Genomic DNA, 17,556 nt, shown 5'->3' with positions numbered 1-17,556 from the left:
GGGTGGGACAGAAGGCGCGTGCACGTGCGTTACTTTTCACGCTGATCGGGATTTATGTAGCGGAAGAACGTGAAAGTTTGCGTACGTACAGATTCCTGCATCTGGATTTTTCTGTGCGTACGCACATTCCCGCTTTTGTGCTTACGCCATGTTATAGTGCGAATTCTACATACGGCGTTATACATGAGGCCCCTGGTCTTTTTTCCCTCTTCCCTTATTCTGCATTCAGAAAAGAACAGCAGAGTGGTTTTTAAATTATAAGATATTTAGAAGTATGTCAGCTTTTTTGCTATAGCTTTAAATGCTTAAATCTTTTTTTGGTGGTGTTTTCCTATTTTCCCATATTCTGTGTAGTTTGCTTCCTTCATTGTATCCTAATAATGACAATTAAAAACAAGCAAAGCAGACACCCGGTGACAAACACTCAGCGATGAAAGGCTGCAACTGCTTCAGCGTCAGACCCTCTAATTAGTCAGTAATGGAAACGCAGAATGAAAATCAGGATAAACATAAATTAAAAAGTAAATAAAAAAATACATTATCCACATATAACTGCTTAATTTTTATTAAAATTTATTAACATGCTTACTTTTGTAATTTCGTCATTGACCCCAAAGCACAGAAACTGGGACGCAACAGCTCATGTAATTAGGTTAGGAGTCCAATCAAAAACAGAAGTTGGTAGGAACAAAAGCCCGCAGCCCCAGGGGGTCCCCCAGGACCCAGTTTGGCAACCACTGGTTTGTATACGGCAATTGTGCATCTCTTATTCATACTCTGTTACGTGTTAAGACCTCAACAAAGGCATCTTATGACCCTAATAACACAGACAAATCGTCACTGAAGTGATTATCCATCCTTACACAGTGAGGTTTTTGATAGATAGGTATAATGACTTACGAATAGGAAGGACTTCCAGTTCTGATACTGACGTGTGCTATTAAAAGAGAACCATGTCTCACTTAAGCCTGCTCTGACCGTTCTAAAGCAAAATTATTATAGTAGGCCACAGTGCACAGATGAGTATTCCCTTTACTGATGCTTTGTCTGTGTTATTAAGGCCAAAAGAAGCCTTTGTTAAGGTCTTGCTACAAATCGGTAATAGATGCATTTTTGCAGTACCTAAGCTAAAGTGTTGCCCAAAGTATTCACCCTCTTTAAGTCAGTATTTAGGAGATGCACCCTTGGCAGCCATGACAGTCTTGAGTCTGTGTGCACCGGTCTCTACCAACTTTTCAAATCTGACCATTGCTATTTTAACCCTCTCTTTATAAAACTGCTCAATCTCTATCACGTTGTAGCCACCAATTCTCTGTAGGACTCTTGACTTTTCCACTGCAGGGCATTCACATTGTTTGTTTTTTCAGCCGTTCCTCTGTAGCTTTGCCTATATGCTTGGGCTTGTTGTCTTGCTGGAAAACAAATTCTTCTCCTAAGGTGCAGGTTTCTTGCAAACTCCATCAAGGTTTTCCTCCAGGATTTCCCCATATTTCATTGCATTTGTTTTACCTTCACAAGCCTCTCGGGTCCTGCTGCAGCAAAGCATCCTCACAACCTGCTGATGCTGACACCGCCAAGCTTCACAGTGGGGATGGTACGTTTGTGACGTTATACCTGTAACCTGGCATTTAGTCTGATGGCTTAAAAGCTCAATTTTGGTTTCAAAACCTCATTGTCTCCCATGTGCCTTCTGGTAAACTCCCAAGATGTCCTGTGTTTTTTTCCCTCTTCTCTGCTCTCCCATTAAGCTGTGACTGGTGAAGTAACCAGACAACAGTTGTTGTCTTCAACCATTGTAGCTTGTAACTCCTTCAGAGCTCTCATTGTTCTTTTGGTGGTCTCCCTCATACCTTATCTTGTTGCATGATCACACTGTGCCATACTCTTTCCGTTTGTACACGAATGATTTAACTGAATGTTCAGTGATGGATATTTTCTTGCCTTTATCCTCTGACCTTTGCTCTACAGGGAGTTACTTGGTCTGTTCTTGTGTCTTCATTATGTAGGTCAGTCCACCATACTGACTCGCACAAGTTGACCTTTACTCATTCAGGTGCATTTAGACTGCAATCCAGTGAAAACCCCAGACAGGTGACCTTCATTGAACTAATCAAAGCAATGGGCTGCACCAGTGAGGATTTCAGGGGTTTCTTATTATATTTATAAGATCAATTATTGTGTTTTTATATTTGAAGAGATCTGTTTTCACTTTGTCATCACAGGGCCTTTTTCTATTGATCAGTGTCAAAAGAGCCAAATTCAATCCAATGTGATTCAATGTTATCTTAACAATAAAATATGAAACCTTATAAGGAATGAGTACTTTTGTATAAGCACTGTATGTGTTAAACATTTATTTACCTTCAATTTCATCTGATACAAATTATACCCAAGCCTGTATTCTCTACAAGCTTCTATGTGATGATTCAGCCGATTCGTCGTTATCTGACCTTCCATCTCGTTCGAGTCATTTGCAAACCTAACCAGCCTGTTTTTCCTAATCTTATCCAGATAAAATAGTGTCAAGTGTTAACAGGAGCAGCTCCCCGGTGCCGACTCCTGATGGACACCAACATCACCTAATTCTAAGTCTTTGCCTTTAGGTTTTAAGCCAATGTTTGTAACTATCACCACAGTGTGGCCTGACCAAAAGCCTTCTGGGTCAGGCATTTTGGTTAAGTACTAAGGCCTTGGACTTTAAACCACAAGGCTGTCTGTTCAGTTCCCATCACTATCGATCTACGTGTCTCTGAGCAAGGCAAGTTAACCTGCCAGTGCTCTAACTGTAAAAAAGCAAAATAAGTCTAAGACAGATGTAACATATCCTCATCTTGTACTTTGATATGGAAAGTTTTTTTGGATTTTTGTTTAATTTCTCCAGTGCTTTCAATTCCATTCAGCCATCTTTATTAAGAGGTCAGCACAGAGATACACAGGTGGATGAGCCTGTGGTGTCCTAGATGATGGACTATCTGTCAGGCAGACTGCAGTGTTTGAGAGTCGAGGACTGTGTGAGTAACACTGGAGCACCAACAAGGAACAGGCCTGCCTGCTTCTGTCTTCACTCTGTGCAATTCAGACTAGAAATATAATAGCAGGTCAGGTCATTTACAGAAATTCTCATATGATTCTGCACTTATGGGGGTGTACTGATAAAGGAGAGGAGTCAGGTGGGAGAACTTTGAGAATTGTCTGCACCTTAACATCAGGAAAATCAAGGAACTGCTTATTGGCTTTAGACACACCAAAGATCCTCCTTGTCCGGTCAGCATTCAAGGAGTGGATGTACAGGTGGTGCACTCCAAGTACTTGGAGGTCCACATCAATGACAGACTGGACTGGTCTCAGACCACAGAGGAACTAGAGAAGAACAGGCAGAGCAGACTCTTTTATCTTAGGAGACCAAGTTCCTTCACATCTTCTACAACTCTGTGATGGCCAATGTGGCGTGCTGGGCTGGTGACATTACTTCAAGAGAGGCCACCAAATCAATAAGCTAATTAAAAGGGCAGGCTGAGTTATGGGACCCCCCCATGGAGGTTGTATAGGAGAAGACAATTCAAACAAAACTGAGTGCCATCATGAACAGTGCTGCAAATCCTTTCTCCATGACACACAAAACATTGAGAGGTTTCAGTCAACGAATCATTCAGCAGAAGTATGTCAAGGAACTTGACTTGGGGTCTTTAATACCAACAGTAAAACCGCTGTATTGTGCCTCAGTGGGACTGCCAAGTCACAAGTTTTCTTTTCAACTTTTTCTTCCATTTTAGTCTTTATTTCTGGTGCTTGTAACCATAGTGTACAGTGGAACCTTGGATTGCAAGCATAGTTTGTTCCAGAGGTGTTCTTGTAATCCAAAGCACTCGTATATCAAAGCGAATTTCCCCATAAGAAATAATGAAAACTCAGATGATTTGTTCCACAACCCAAAACTAGTCATATGAAAATGATTAAAACAAAATATAAGGTTAAAATACATAAAACAAATCAGCCTGCACTTCACCTTTGAAAACAATCGTGACTAGTGTGAGGGAGATGAGAGAGGAGAGTTATTGTGTAGGACGACTTTAACTCTAACTAATGGAATCCCTGCTATCTGTTGACTCACTGGAATCTTCTTCTTTTTTAGCGACTTTAATAAGGAAACCTCTCCAATGACAGTTGCTTTTGCCTAAAGAGTCAATGCCAAAAGGGACTCTGCTCTGTTGGGCCCTTAAGCAAGGCCCTTAACCTGCAATTGCTAAGCGCTTTGAGTAGTGAGAAAAGCGCTATATAAATGCAAAAAATTGTTAAAAAAAAAAAAATTATTAATTATTATTACACTTGGACACAAAATAAAAAATTACTTTACGCGCTGTAAGGTTTCTAAATTCTTTTGGGATTCCACCCAACGGGACGACACGCGGAAGAGCGTCCCGAAGCATCCGCAGGCTCCCAGAGCTGTAGCAGTTCGCCGTAAAAGCGAATCTGAAAAGATCGCGGACATGCTATAAGTGCCTGCCGTTGATGGGTGATACAAGGAACATTATAAATGCAAAGGGCACAGTATTACTTAGCCACTAACCTGGCCACGACCCTGCCTGACAACTGCGCTGTTCCTGTTTCAAGCGGAATAAAGCTGGTGTTGCTAAAGTACTGAGACTTGGTTTCTTGTTTTGGAGTGCAAGACAGGGACTCGCATGTCACAACACACACACGTGGTCACAATGCTATAGTAAACACTATACGTTCATATGGAAGCTGACTACATGAGTGAGGCACACTGACTGGGACCGAGAATGGGAGACAATTACCCACAATCTCCTGCAAATTGGCAGTAAAGCGCTACTTAAGAAAATGAGCTCCTTTTCAGTCACTCTTGACGGTGATCTCATCAGACCTTCTTCTAATGCAAGGAATCTGGGTATTATTTTTTTTATTCCTCCCTTTCTTATTCTGCCCACGTAAACCACATTAAGGAACTTTCTTTCTTTCACCTCCGTAACATATCCCGTTTTCACTCATTCCTCTCCTTTTCTAATGCGGGATGTGATAAAAGCATGGACAAGTTTCTCAGCATCGATTATTGTAACTCACTGCTGGCAGGTGCCCCTTCTAATCTTATATCACAGCTCCAGTTGATTCAAAACTCGGCTGCAGGAGTCCTTACATGAATCAGCAACAGTAAGCACATCACAGCCATCCTGCTTTTGCCTTCACTGGCTCCCTGTGTCTTACAGGATTGAATATAAAATTCTATTAATAACCTACAAAGCTTTAAATGGCCTTGCACCGGACTACATCAGTGACCTTCTAAATCACTCTGCTCATGTTCGCCTACTAAGGTTCTCTGATTCTGGTAATTTTGTTGTGCCTCACACTAACTTGCACTTTGTGGGTGACAGCAGGGCCTTCAGCTCCATAGCACTCAGACTTTGGAATGACATCCCGAAATTAATTAGATCAGCCGACTCCATTCATTCTTTTAAAAAACAACTTAAAACTCATCTATTTAGGAAGGCTTTTAACTTAACCTAACATTCTGCCCTTTTTTTTCAGTTTACCTCTTTGTCCATGTGCTCAGGATGATTTGTGTGTCTGTTATATCACAAATTAGGTTATTTGTTAGGTTTTTCTTTTAGTATTGAATTTAGTATTTTACTTTTGTCCTTTATTCTATTTAATTCTTTGTTATCTGTTTCATTGTTTTATTCAGGAAAACATTTATATCCAATGTTACATATACCATGCTGTTTTTTATTTTAAGACTCTGAAGCGCCTTGAGCATGGGAAAGGTGCTATATAAATAAAATGTATTATTAATGTATTATTATTATTATTAATCCAGCAGCGCGCGAGAGAGAGAGAGAACAACCATCAGCTCAGTTGTGATCACATGACACTCAGCAGACAAAGCAAATACATACTACTCGTTTTGCAAGACCTCGCTCGTTTATCAAGATAAAATGTATTAAAAATTTTAGCTCATCTTGCAAAACACTCGCAGACCAAGTTACTCGCAGTCCAAGGTTTACTGTATCCGTATGTTTATTTATCTATTTATATATACACTAGAAAAAAAACCCCTTTCGACAACGTAAGATGAAACGGACACGAGTTTCTGTCAGTTGTGTATGAAGAACAAATGATAAGTAACAAATAAATAAGAAAGTGATGTAAGTAATGATAATTAACTAAGAGGTTTGGGATATGTATGACTTTATCACAGCAAAAAATACTGTACACTTAAAAAAAGACATGCTATCTATGACATTTTTTGTTTGTATACTGGAGGCCTGTCAGTATGCAACTAATGTTGTAAAATCTCTCTGTAGACTACATTTTTTGTGAAGACACTCTCACTGTTTGGTAGTAATTTCCCTTGATGTGGCCCATCTTTAACTTGTATCTTCACCCACTGAAAGTACTTAATAATAATATGTTCTTACGTATTATTTTGAGTGTGAGGGTTGGCTGTGATCGGGGCTAATATCCTACGACTGGGCGGAAGGATTTGGGATGTCAAAATAATAATCCCGAAATGCTTAGGCTAAATCCGCCGACTGCCGCGATGAAGCAGATTTTCTCTTTAGAGGCATTTGTATTAGTTAGAAGTGAGACGAACTTTGAAATGTTTAAGTCATGAATGTAGCTGTTGAAGATAGTTGTATAATGCGTAGGCTAAATCCACCGCCTGCCGCGATGTTGGGGTTGGATGCGCAGAAGGCGACTGCTCTTTCGGCTTCGGACGGACATTCGTCGGATGAAGCAAATTTTCTCTTTGGAGGCATTTGTATAAGTTGGAAGTGAGACGAACTTTGAAATGTTTAAGTCATGAATGTACCTGTTGAAGACAGTTGTATAATGCATAGGCTAAATCCGCCACCTGCCGCGATGTTGGGGTTGGATTTTGGTCTCATAAGGTTTTTCGGGCAGCGGCGCAGAAGGCGACTGCGCAGAAGGCTTCGGACTGGCGTCAGTGAGTGCGCAGAAGGTGACTGCGCATTCGGCTTCAGACGGGAGTGAGTGAGTGAGTGAGTGAGTGAGTGAGTGAGTGAGTGAGTGAGTGAGTGAGTGAGTGAGTGAGTGAGTGAGTGAGTGAGTGAGTGAGTGAGTGAGTGAGTGAGTGAGTGAGTGAGGAGGCAGGTGAATTATGTATTAAGATTTATTGGAAGAGCTTCTGTGAAAAGCCAGCTTTCCTCTTGGGGACAAATAAGTTCTAAAAAGAGGTTGGCCAAACATAGAACAATAACACTCCTTTTTAAAGCCTTCCTTCTTTTTTCTTGTTTTTATCAGGGCCCAGTCGAGATGGCACAATTGGCGAGGACACAATCCGAGCGTCGTTAATATCCGCAGTCAGCGATAAGCTCCGGTGGCGTATGAAGGAGGAGTTGGATCGGGCCTCAGCAGAGCTGCACGCATTAAAACGTACAGAAGAGGACCTGAAGAAAGGCCACCAAAAGTTGGAGGAAATGATCTCTCGTCTCGATCAAGAAGTGGTGAGGAAAGCCCTTTCATTAGGCCGTGCTTTGTTTTGAATTAATCTTGGACACTTCAACACATTCTCCCTCTATGTGGGATTTGCCCGGGTGCTCCACTATCCTCCAGTGCCCCAAAGATATTTTTTGTATTATATGTTGCTAAAAATTGAGATTTTCTGCATACATTAACATGATAGCTGAAGTGAGCAAAAAAGAAATTTGCATTGCCGCAGTCACACTAGCAATTGTAGTGTAATCGGTTTTCTTTCTCTAATCTTTTTTTAACAAAAAAAAGAATCTTTAACTTGGAATAAAAGAATTTTGTTGTTAAGAAGCCTTTTTCTTTTCTCCCCAGGCTGACGTTGATAAAAATATAGACCTTCTAAAAAAGAAAGACGAAGAACTAACAGCTGCCCTCGAGAAAATGGAGAGCCAGTCTGAAAACAATGACATTGATGACGTGATTGTACCAACGGCACCCTTATACAAGCAGATCCTTAACCTTTATGCAGAAGAAAATGCCATTGAGGACACAATCTTTTACCTGGGAGAAGCCCTACGCCGTGGAGTTATTGATCTGGAGGTTTTCCTAAAGGTAATGCAGTCGCTCTTCTCAAACAGAACTGCAAAAATCAACATTCGGCTCCCTCTAAGAGGGACAGTGTCACTGAGTTTTAATAGACGTCTAATAACTGCTTCTGTGGTTACACATACGATACCCTGCTGGAGTCTTAGGTGCGTTGTCATTTTTTTGTGCTTCTCTTGTTGGAATAGGTTTTTTTGGCTGCATTACTTTCTCAGTAGAAAACCATTAATTTCAGAATGCCAAGCACAGAGAAATTTTTGTATTTCATTAAAGAACCTAACCAGTAATGGAGCACTTTTCACGTACAAACACAATGACTTTGTGGGTATTGAGGTCAATGCAGCATTAAACAAAGGTGGCAAGCAGGTGTTTTGTGGCCAATAACATGATGAGTAGATTGAAATAAACTGATGAACTGAAACAAAATAAAAGGGAGAAAGAACAGAACTGGGTCCAGACCATAAGTGAGTGGGCAGCTGCAGTACAGAAATACCTCTGTTAGCGAAGTTGATATGTTCAGGGACGCAGTATCAGACTTAACAGTGTTAGACTTAACATTGGAAGAGTGTGAATACATATTCTAACAACCATTTTTTGGGGGGGCTTGTGGTTAAGTGTGGGGTCACAGGTTCACACTCTCTGCCCCCGCCTCTTTTGGCCACCCTTCAGCACTGCCGGTACCACCCTCATTTTTGATGTTTTTTTTTGATGCTCTTCACGCTCTCATCTTCCTCGTCCACTGCCTCCACATTGATGCCACCAGCACACTTGGGCTCAGAGGCAACACCATCTGCCTCACTTTTCTCATCTCCCATACTTCTGTGAACTGTTCTTTTGTTACCGTGTTTAACAGTATACCGGTCCTGGAAATGTACCAGAAAAACCTGAAAGTTCATTCGGTATGATACCAACATTTTGGGATTTTCGATACTGGAATTAAACATCACCATTTTCGATACTGGAATTAAACATCAGCCTTCCACTCAAATCTTTCACCTAGATAGTCAATGGAGTAGTTGTGGGGGGGGGGTGTAAAAAAAACGTGCTGGAGTCTTGAGGAATCTACATATTTCGACACAATTGATACTTTATGGAGGCACCTCACTGATTTGACACAGTCACGACTTCTTGTAACCCACAACCCCATTGGTTCAATGAGATTGAGCCTTCTTGGAGGAGCAGATTATTTTAATGTGATGTACACTTCACGTTAGATCTCCGCATTACTTCGATGAAATCACGACCTCAGGGGGGCAGCCCGCCTGCCATCGCACTATTGCTTTGACGTATGCTTTATGCTATAGAGAGAGATTAGCAGTGCGTATTGCTGTGCAGTGGTGCAGAGCAGCACCAGGGCATTGTGCAATTGTGTGGAGGACCAGGGACTTTCTTCTGAACCGTTTTGGTACCGGTACTGATGTCCAAAAGTGGGTATCAATACCAAAGTCAAATTTTTAGTACTGATCCAACACTACTCTTATTATATGTGTAGAGTATTCAAGAATATCGATGTCAGCAAATGCATAATAACATTAAAATGTTGAGAATTACCCAGAAATTTTCTTGTTTTTCATATTGATATTTTTTCTTTATCAGAGCACCTTTAAGTTGATTTAAAAATATAGCCAAGTCACTATTAATACTGTAACAGGTTACTACAGTATTAGTAAATTAAAAAAAAATTAAATGTATTACTCCCAAACCCCCAACTCTCTTATCTCATTCTTAATTAATTACTTGTAAATGCTAATTGGTTATTAGAGAAACCTTTCCTTGTGTAGCTCTGCTCAAACCTGTTTTTTCTGCTCAATAAAGCAAGCCAATTTTTTCCTTGGGCTGCAAGGTACTGCCATTCCTAAAGTTCAATTCTGGGCACCAAAATGGCAAACGAAACAAATTTCTCAAGAAACATGTCACTCTGTAGTGAAATGAAGATGATTCCATGTGACAAACTGAAGGTTCCATACAGAGTTGCCTACTGCTGTCTTGAGAGAATAGGGAAAAAAATAATGCACTTCTTCTCTCAGTGGCGCCCCACTCTGTGAGTCCATGTGGTCTGCCACTTCGTGGGCTCAGCCATTGTTGTTCCTTGATGCTTCCACTTCAGAATAACAGCACAGCTGACTGGCGCAGATCCAGCAGAGCAGAAATTTCACATACTAACTTGTGTCAAAGGTGGCATCTTAGGACAGTGCCATGTTTATAGCTGCTGAGCTCTTTAATATGAGCCAGTCTTCTGCCAAGGTTTGTCAATGGATAGAGCATGACTATGCGCTTGGTTTGATACACCTGAACTCAATCATTTGGAGGGGCATCCACAGACCTTTAGCCGGCGCAGTGTATAATTGGAACATCAAACATTGTTATTAGAATCGCTAGCACCAATAAGGAGCTCAGCATCCTTAAATTTAATGAGGTGTTTATCGTAATGGGTGGAGCCCAAGCTAGGAGGTGATGTCAGAAAAAAGAACAAAGGGGTGGAGCCTAAGGCAGACCATAACGATGAATGAGTTATTTGAGTTGGACTTTCAGTAATGAAAGGTTTTAGGTTTGGTTGTCTGTTCAGAGTGTGATATTAAAATCGGCACAACACACACACATCAGGGCTTATCAGTGAGGGGTATCATCGTGCGTCTCCCAAGTGGACAAAAACTAGAGGTGATACTTAAGCTGAAAAGAAGGCAGAAGACATAATGAGAACAAGAGTTGAAGTGTCGCGTCTCTCTAAATCAGGGCTGTAGAGTCAGAATCGGAAGCAGTTGTTGGAGTCAGAAAAAATGTACCGACTGCATCTCTGATTACATGTAAATTGTAGCATAATGTGTTAAATTTTCAAAATTTCACACAGACGGATTCAATTAAACTGTTTTTTCTCCTAGACTTGTGACAGAAACGTAGCTTCTATTATCATTTTGTAAAGTTTAGTGTTTTGTTTAATGTTACTTAGTTTTTGTAAACCACAATAACGTCTCTGCAGTCTTTAAACCCGAATTTTACCAGTTTAGTAAGCTGGAGATTCACACTGGCGATGATGAAGTGTCTCGTATCTTGTATGTTGTGAGCGTTCAATCAAAATAATAAAAAAAGTGTAATTGTAAGGTAGCTCTCTGTCTAAAGGATCTGTGCTGCTAACTCAAAGGTTGCCGGTTCTGATCCTGGCAGTGACAGAAGGAATGCTACTCTGTTGGGCCCTTGAGCAAGGAAGGCCCTTAGCCTACAGTTGCTCCAGGGGCACTTGCTGAACAAAATAGCTGAGCCTGCGTTCTGAGCCCAAAAAACTCTGCGTGTGTCTCTGGAGAGTAGGTTGGATGTGTGACAAATGACAGATTCCTAATGCAGGAAATTGTATATGGAGAATAAAGGATTAAAAATCAGTAATTAGAAATAGAGGAGTCGGTGGTACCAGAAATTGAGGAGTTGGAGTCGAATTTTTTGTGTGCGGACTCCATGGCCCAGGCCCTTTTCCAAATGTCAGAAGCTTTAAACATTTTGTTTGCTCTTTCCTGATAACACAAGGAGATCTGCGAATTGTGGACCAGTTCCAAAGCCTTTGCCAACTTCTGTTTCTGTTTTTCTCTTCCAGCATGTGCGTCTCCTGTCTCGTAAGCAGTTTCAGCTCCGGGCACTGATGCAGAAGGCCAGGAAGACTGCTGGACTGAGTGACCTGTACTGATGTGTGGCCCTTCCTTCCTGTCCCACATGGTGAACGAGCTGGCAGTTTTATTTTCTCCTCCTGTGTATTTTTCAGTTTTCTCTCGTTCTGATGGACGCTCACGTTGTCTTTTTTTGTTTTTGTTTTTTTCTGCCTCCCCTCCACTCCACCCTTTCTACTTGTGGGTTTCTTTGTATTTTCACGGTACCTGGGTGCCATCTCTTCTCTGACCTCACAATACGTGTTGGTGCAGCGTATTGATGTATTACAGTTTGCACTTTCATATTAAAGAGATTTGCTTTTTATATATATATATATATATATATATAGTTTTGTCTAATACAGGAACTTGAAGTCTGGTTTGGACTGTTCTCACTGCTGTCAAATACAACTTTTCCTAAACTTTTTTTACCAGAATTTCCCACACCCACGGCTTGCCATTTGTATTTTTATGCTCATTATGATGGCCTCCTCTCTCCCGCTTACCGTATTTCTGTTTCTTAAGTTTAGCCAATATTAAGCGTTTTTGTTTATAAATTTTTGTTGAAATATTTTTGACTGATCATTAGGAAGCCATATTTAAGAGGTAATCGTATGCTTTTTATTTGTATTTTTTTTTTTTTGAATTATAAATTAAGGTCATATAATTTTTGTTGTCTTGTTTTGTCATTTAGACTAACAGTTTAATTTAATGCACTTTGAATTGTAAACATAATCATCGATCATATGGAAAAGTCATGTAGAATTAATAAAATTATTTTGTTTTTTTTTCCTCTTTAAAGATTTATGTGCCAAGGCATGTAACTTTTTTGTGCAAAAGGAATGTGTTTTATAACTTTTGTTTTTTTTTTAATCATCAAACAGTGAATCTGAATTCTGATGCAGTAATATTGTGGGTTATCGTGTATGTGTGTACATTACAGGTATAGATGCACCCACTAAGAAACAGCACCTGAGCACACTTTCAACGTGATCATACCTACTACGCTGTTAGTAATGATGTGGGTTATCTTGTGCTGTGTGTGTGTGTGTGAATTATAGGTACAGATGCACCCACTAGGAAGCAATACTCGAACAAACTTTATACCTACTATGCTGTTAGTAATGATGTGGGTTATCTTGTACTCTGTGTGTGTGTGTGTGTGTGTGCGTGTGTGTGTGAATGTGAATTATAGGTATAGATGCAGCACCCGAACACACACTTTCAACACGATCATACCTACTGCGCTATTAGTAAAGATGTGTGTTATCTTGTGCTGTGTGTGTGTGTATTATAGGTACAGATGCAGCTACTAGAATGAAGCACCCGAACACACACTTTAAACATGATCATCCCTACTACACTGTTAGTTAATGACATGGGTTATTTTGTGCTCTGTGTTTGTGTTTGTGTATTACAGGTACAGATGCACCCACTAGGAAACAGTACCCGAACAAACTTTACCTACTACGATGTTAGTAACGACGTGGATCATCTTGTGCTCTGTGTTTGTGTGTGTGTGTGTGTGTGTGTATTATAGGTACAGATACACCCACTAGGCAGCAGCACCCAAACTTATTTTCAATGTGATCATACCTACTACGCTGTTAATTAATGATATGGGTTATCTTGTGCTGCGTGTGTTATAGGTACAGATGTACCCACTAGGAAGAAGTACTCGAACAAACTTTATACCTACTATGCTGTTAGTAATGATGTGGGTTATCTTGTACTCTGTGTGTGTGTGTGTGTGTGAGTGTAAATGTGAATTATAGGTATAGATGCAGCACCCGAACACACGCTTTCAACACAATCATACCTACTACGCTGTTAGTAAAGATGTGGGTTATCTTGTGCTGTGTGTGTGTGTATTATAGGTACAGATGCAGCTACTAGAATGAAGCACCCGAACACACACTTAAAACGTGATCATCCCTACTACACTGTTAGTTAATGATATGGGTTGTTTTGTGCGCTGTGTTTGTGTATTACATGTATAGATGCACCCACTAGGAAACAGTACCCGAACAAACTTTACCTACTACGCTGTTAGTAACGACGTGGATCATCTTGTGCTCTGTGTTTGTGTGTGTGTGTGTATTATAGGTACAGATGCACCCACTAGGCAGCAGCACCCAAACTCATTTTCAATGTGATCATACCTACTACGCTGTTAATTAATGATATGGGTTATCTTGTGCTGCGTGTGTTATAGGTACAGATGTACCCACTAGGAAGCAGCGCCCAAACACACTTTCAACACAATCATACCTACTACGCTGTTAATTAATGATATGGGTTATCTTGTGCTGCATGTGTTATAGGTACAGATGTACCCACTAGGAAGCAGCACCCAAACACGCTGTCAACACGATCAAAACTTCTACACTGTTAGAAAAATCTGAACACATCTCACCAATGGCCTACGTGGAGTCTGACCTAAGAAAGGAAGATAAATGTGTGGACTTTCTGTAGCAGCATTAGTGAGCATAGACTCACCAATTTTACAAATTTAATTCATCCATTAGATATTTGTGGGGCACTAGAGACTTTACTGCCAGTTTTGGGGACAACACAGCAACCAATCCCAAGCCCAATAATTTTAAACTGCCAGCATTCAGTTGTATTCTGTGATGTCCTCTAGGATCTGAGAAAATCACTGGTGCAGTCTGTGATGTCCAGTATAGATGGCAAATTTTATGTGAAGAGCCAACCAGGGAACGGACCTCTAACCGTACCACTGTGCTCTCTTCATCTGTGAGGACCTGGAAGTAATCTGAGCAGCACAAATGTACACAGCTGATCAGCCCAGAGTGCTGCTGCTGGTGTGTTTGTTTTTTGCAGAAATTTCTACCAAAGCTGCCTTCTTAGGGGAGTCCTCTAGGGAAGAAGAACTGTGTGCTACACTGTACCCGTGTCCCTTTGCATTTTAAGCCATGCAACAAGTTCTCATTACTGGTCACAGTATGATGATATGGATGGCTTGTGTCTTTTGGGTCCTTATCTTGCTGTATGACCCACTTTCTGTTGAGCTTCAGTTCATGGATGGGTACCCTTATATTTTCCAGTAGAATTTGTTAATAGAATTTAGAATTTATAGTTCCATCAATGATGGCAAACCGCCACAGTCCAGTGGCAGCCAAAGCAGGCCTGCTGAAGTGCAGTGTCTGCTTTTCCCCCAAACATAACGCTTCTCATTCAAGCCAACAAGTTCTATTTTGAACTCCTCTATCCACAGAACATTTTTCCAGTAGCATTCTGGCTTATCCACGTGGCAACAGCAATCATCTTAGAGTCCTTGAGACTCTGCCATGTACACACCATTGGTTTTCCATTTTCTCCTGATGGTGGACTTGCAAACGAAGACATTAGCTGATACAAAGGAGGCCTTCAGGTCCTTAGATGTTACCCTGCAGAGACCTTGGGAGTGATCTTTGTTGGTCAACGACTCCTGGGGAGGGTAACGGCGCTTTTGATTTTCCTCCATTTGCTTGACGGTGTGCTGGTAGGTTGAGTTTAGAACCTTTTCCAGCCTGGTGAGCATCAACAACCTCAGAAATCTCCTTTGATCGAGACATGATAACCTTCCACAAACCTGTGCGGTGTGGATGAGACTTTGATAATGAAGACCCCTTACTGATGTTCTTTTAAATAAGGCAGGGCCTCCCACACCTAACCTGGCTCTCATCCCATTGACTGAAACACCCGACTTCAGATAAGCTGAGAAGTGTGGAGGTTCAAAGACTTTTTCACAGACAAATACGTAACATTGGATTGTTTCCTCCATAAATAAATGAGCGAGTGTAATTTTTTGGTGTCTATCCTGTCTTAGGTCATATGTATGCAGAAATGAGAGAAAATTCTTAAGGGTTCATAACCTTTCTAGCACCACTGTCGATGAAGCCCCTTTGACAGTGTCAATGACAGACAAATGAAGGAGCCAAACAAAGGTTTGGATAAATTAGTTGTACAGATTAGAGTCCAACACAGAACTAATTTGAGATTGTCAAGATGGCGTTTTAAAAGGCAAGCAGAGGAAGTGACGTCATCAATGGGGCCAGAAGTGACATCATCAGGGCCAGAGGGAATTTCCCGTAACTGGTCTGCAGAGAAGTGAGATAAAGAGTCCATGTACTCCGCCACTCTCTGGTCTGGCGTGGAATTACTCTCATTCAAGCCTTTTAGCTGCCTCCCATGTGCACGTGTGTGATGGCAACAGTTCCAGCCTGGAGTCTTCTTGGGTTTGACTTAAAAAAAAAAAAAAAAAAAAACTTCACACACCAGGATTTGGGAATTTTTTTCAAGCCCTGTCAGACTGGATGGAGTCTATCAGCAGATGGCTATTTTCAGGTCTCTCCAGAGATCTTCACTTTGGTTCAAGTTCAGGCTCTGACTGGGCCACTCAGGGGCATTCAAAGAGTTGTCCCCTAAGTCACTCCTGTGCTGTCTTTGTTTTGTCATGTTGGAAGGTGAACATTTGGGCCAGTCTGAGGTCCAGAGTGCTCTGCAGCAGGTTTTCAATATTAATGTCTCTATACTTTACTCTGTAACCCTGTCTAGTCTCCCAGTCCCCACCGCTATGCTTCACCATTGGAATGTTATTGCAGAGCCGATGAGCTGTGTCTGATTTCCACGAGACATGAGGATCTTCAGCCCGGTCTGAGGTCCGGAGCATTCTGAAGTAGGTCTTTATTAATGATGTCTCCGTACTTTGCTCCGTTCAGCTTTCCCTCAATCCTGACCAGTTTCCCAGTCCCCTAATACTGCCATCACCATGCTTCATGGTTTGAATGGTATTGCTCAGGTCATGAGTGGTGCCTGATGTCTTCCAAACATGACATCAAGAATTAAGGCCAGACAGTTCACTCTTTTTTTTTTTTTTATTATATCAGATCAAAGTCCTTTAGGTGCCTTTCAACAAGGGGAGTCACGCTGAAGTTAGAAAATGGGATTTATCAGAAAATGGAACGAACCTTCACAAAACTGATGTCATTTCTCAGTGTCATCTCCACCCTTCTCAATGCACTTGCACCACCTGCCCTGGAAGGGCCAGCAGAATAAAAGGTTTTGTCTCGTCCTCGCAGCCACTCGTTCACCGCTTTCTTCAACGTCGTCACCCGTCTTGAATTGACAACCACCCAGATTTTTTTTTTTTTTTTTGCGGTCCAAAAAGTTGGAAATCCCACGGTGCCAAATCTGGCAAATAAGAAGGATGTGACCGTACCTCAAACTTCAGTTTCTCCAGACAAGCCTTGGTGTTCTTAGTAGTGTGTGTGTCTTTGTCTTGAGACAGCAGTCCCCGCCGCTTGGATTCGAATAGCGGGCTTCACGTCAGTCTCCAGCAAGTCACAGTAACTTGAACTAGTGACTGGAGTACTCCTTAGCATGGAGTGTTCAAAAATAACTCTGGTACACGAGTGGTTGGTGAGGACGAGACAAAACCTTTTATTCTGCTGGCACTTCCAGGCAGGTGCTGCAAGTGCATTGAGAAGGGTGGAGACGACACTGAGAAATTACATCATCAGTTTTGTGAAGGTTCGCTCCATTTTCTGATACGTGACTCCCCCTCGTACAAACTTCAAGAAGGTTTCCATGTGTATTTTAATGAGGAGAGGTTTCTGTCCTGCCACTCTGAGATAAAGTTCAGATCAGTGGAGTGTTGTGGTGGTGGTTGTCCTTCTGGAAGTTTCTTCCATCGCCACACTGGGCAGGTGTTTCATCATCTCTCTTATCAAAGCCCTTCTCTCCTTCTCAGTTTGGCAGCTTTAGGTAACGTTATGGTTGTTCCAAACTTCCATTTAAGAATTATGAAGGCCAGTGTACTCTTGGGAACCTTCAATACTGCACACTTTGGTGGGTTTTTTTTTGTTTTGTT

At 41.3% G+C, this 17,556-nt stretch overlaps 1 protein-coding gene across 1 annotated transcript in view; it reads left to right on the top strand.

Moving 5' to 3' along the window:
- The window catches only part of tsg101a (tumor susceptibility 101a), a 60,423-nt gene extending 47,954 nt beyond the window's left edge, over window positions 1-12,469 (top strand). Inside the window, exons 8-10 of the mRNA XM_028796044.2 lie at window positions 7,279-7,481; window positions 7,819-8,058; window positions 11,633-12,469. Coding sequence (XP_028651877.1) covers window positions 7,279-7,481; window positions 7,819-8,058; window positions 11,633-11,722 — 533 coding nt within the window. The 3' untranslated portion in view covers window positions 11,723-12,469. The remainder of the gene's footprint in view (window positions 1-7,278; window positions 7,482-7,818; window positions 8,059-11,632) is intronic.
- Window positions 12,470-17,556: the final 5,087 nt, after the last annotated feature.

This window comes from Erpetoichthys calabaricus, chromosome 2 (genome assembly GCF_900747795.2).
Source record: "Erpetoichthys calabaricus chromosome 2, fErpCal1.3, whole genome shotgun sequence".
Lineage (NCBI taxonomy): Eukaryota > Metazoa > Chordata > Cladistia > Polypteriformes > Polypteridae > Erpetoichthys > Erpetoichthys calabaricus.
Note: the sequence above shows the minus strand (reverse complement) of the source record. Positions and strands in the feature narration are given on the sequence as shown.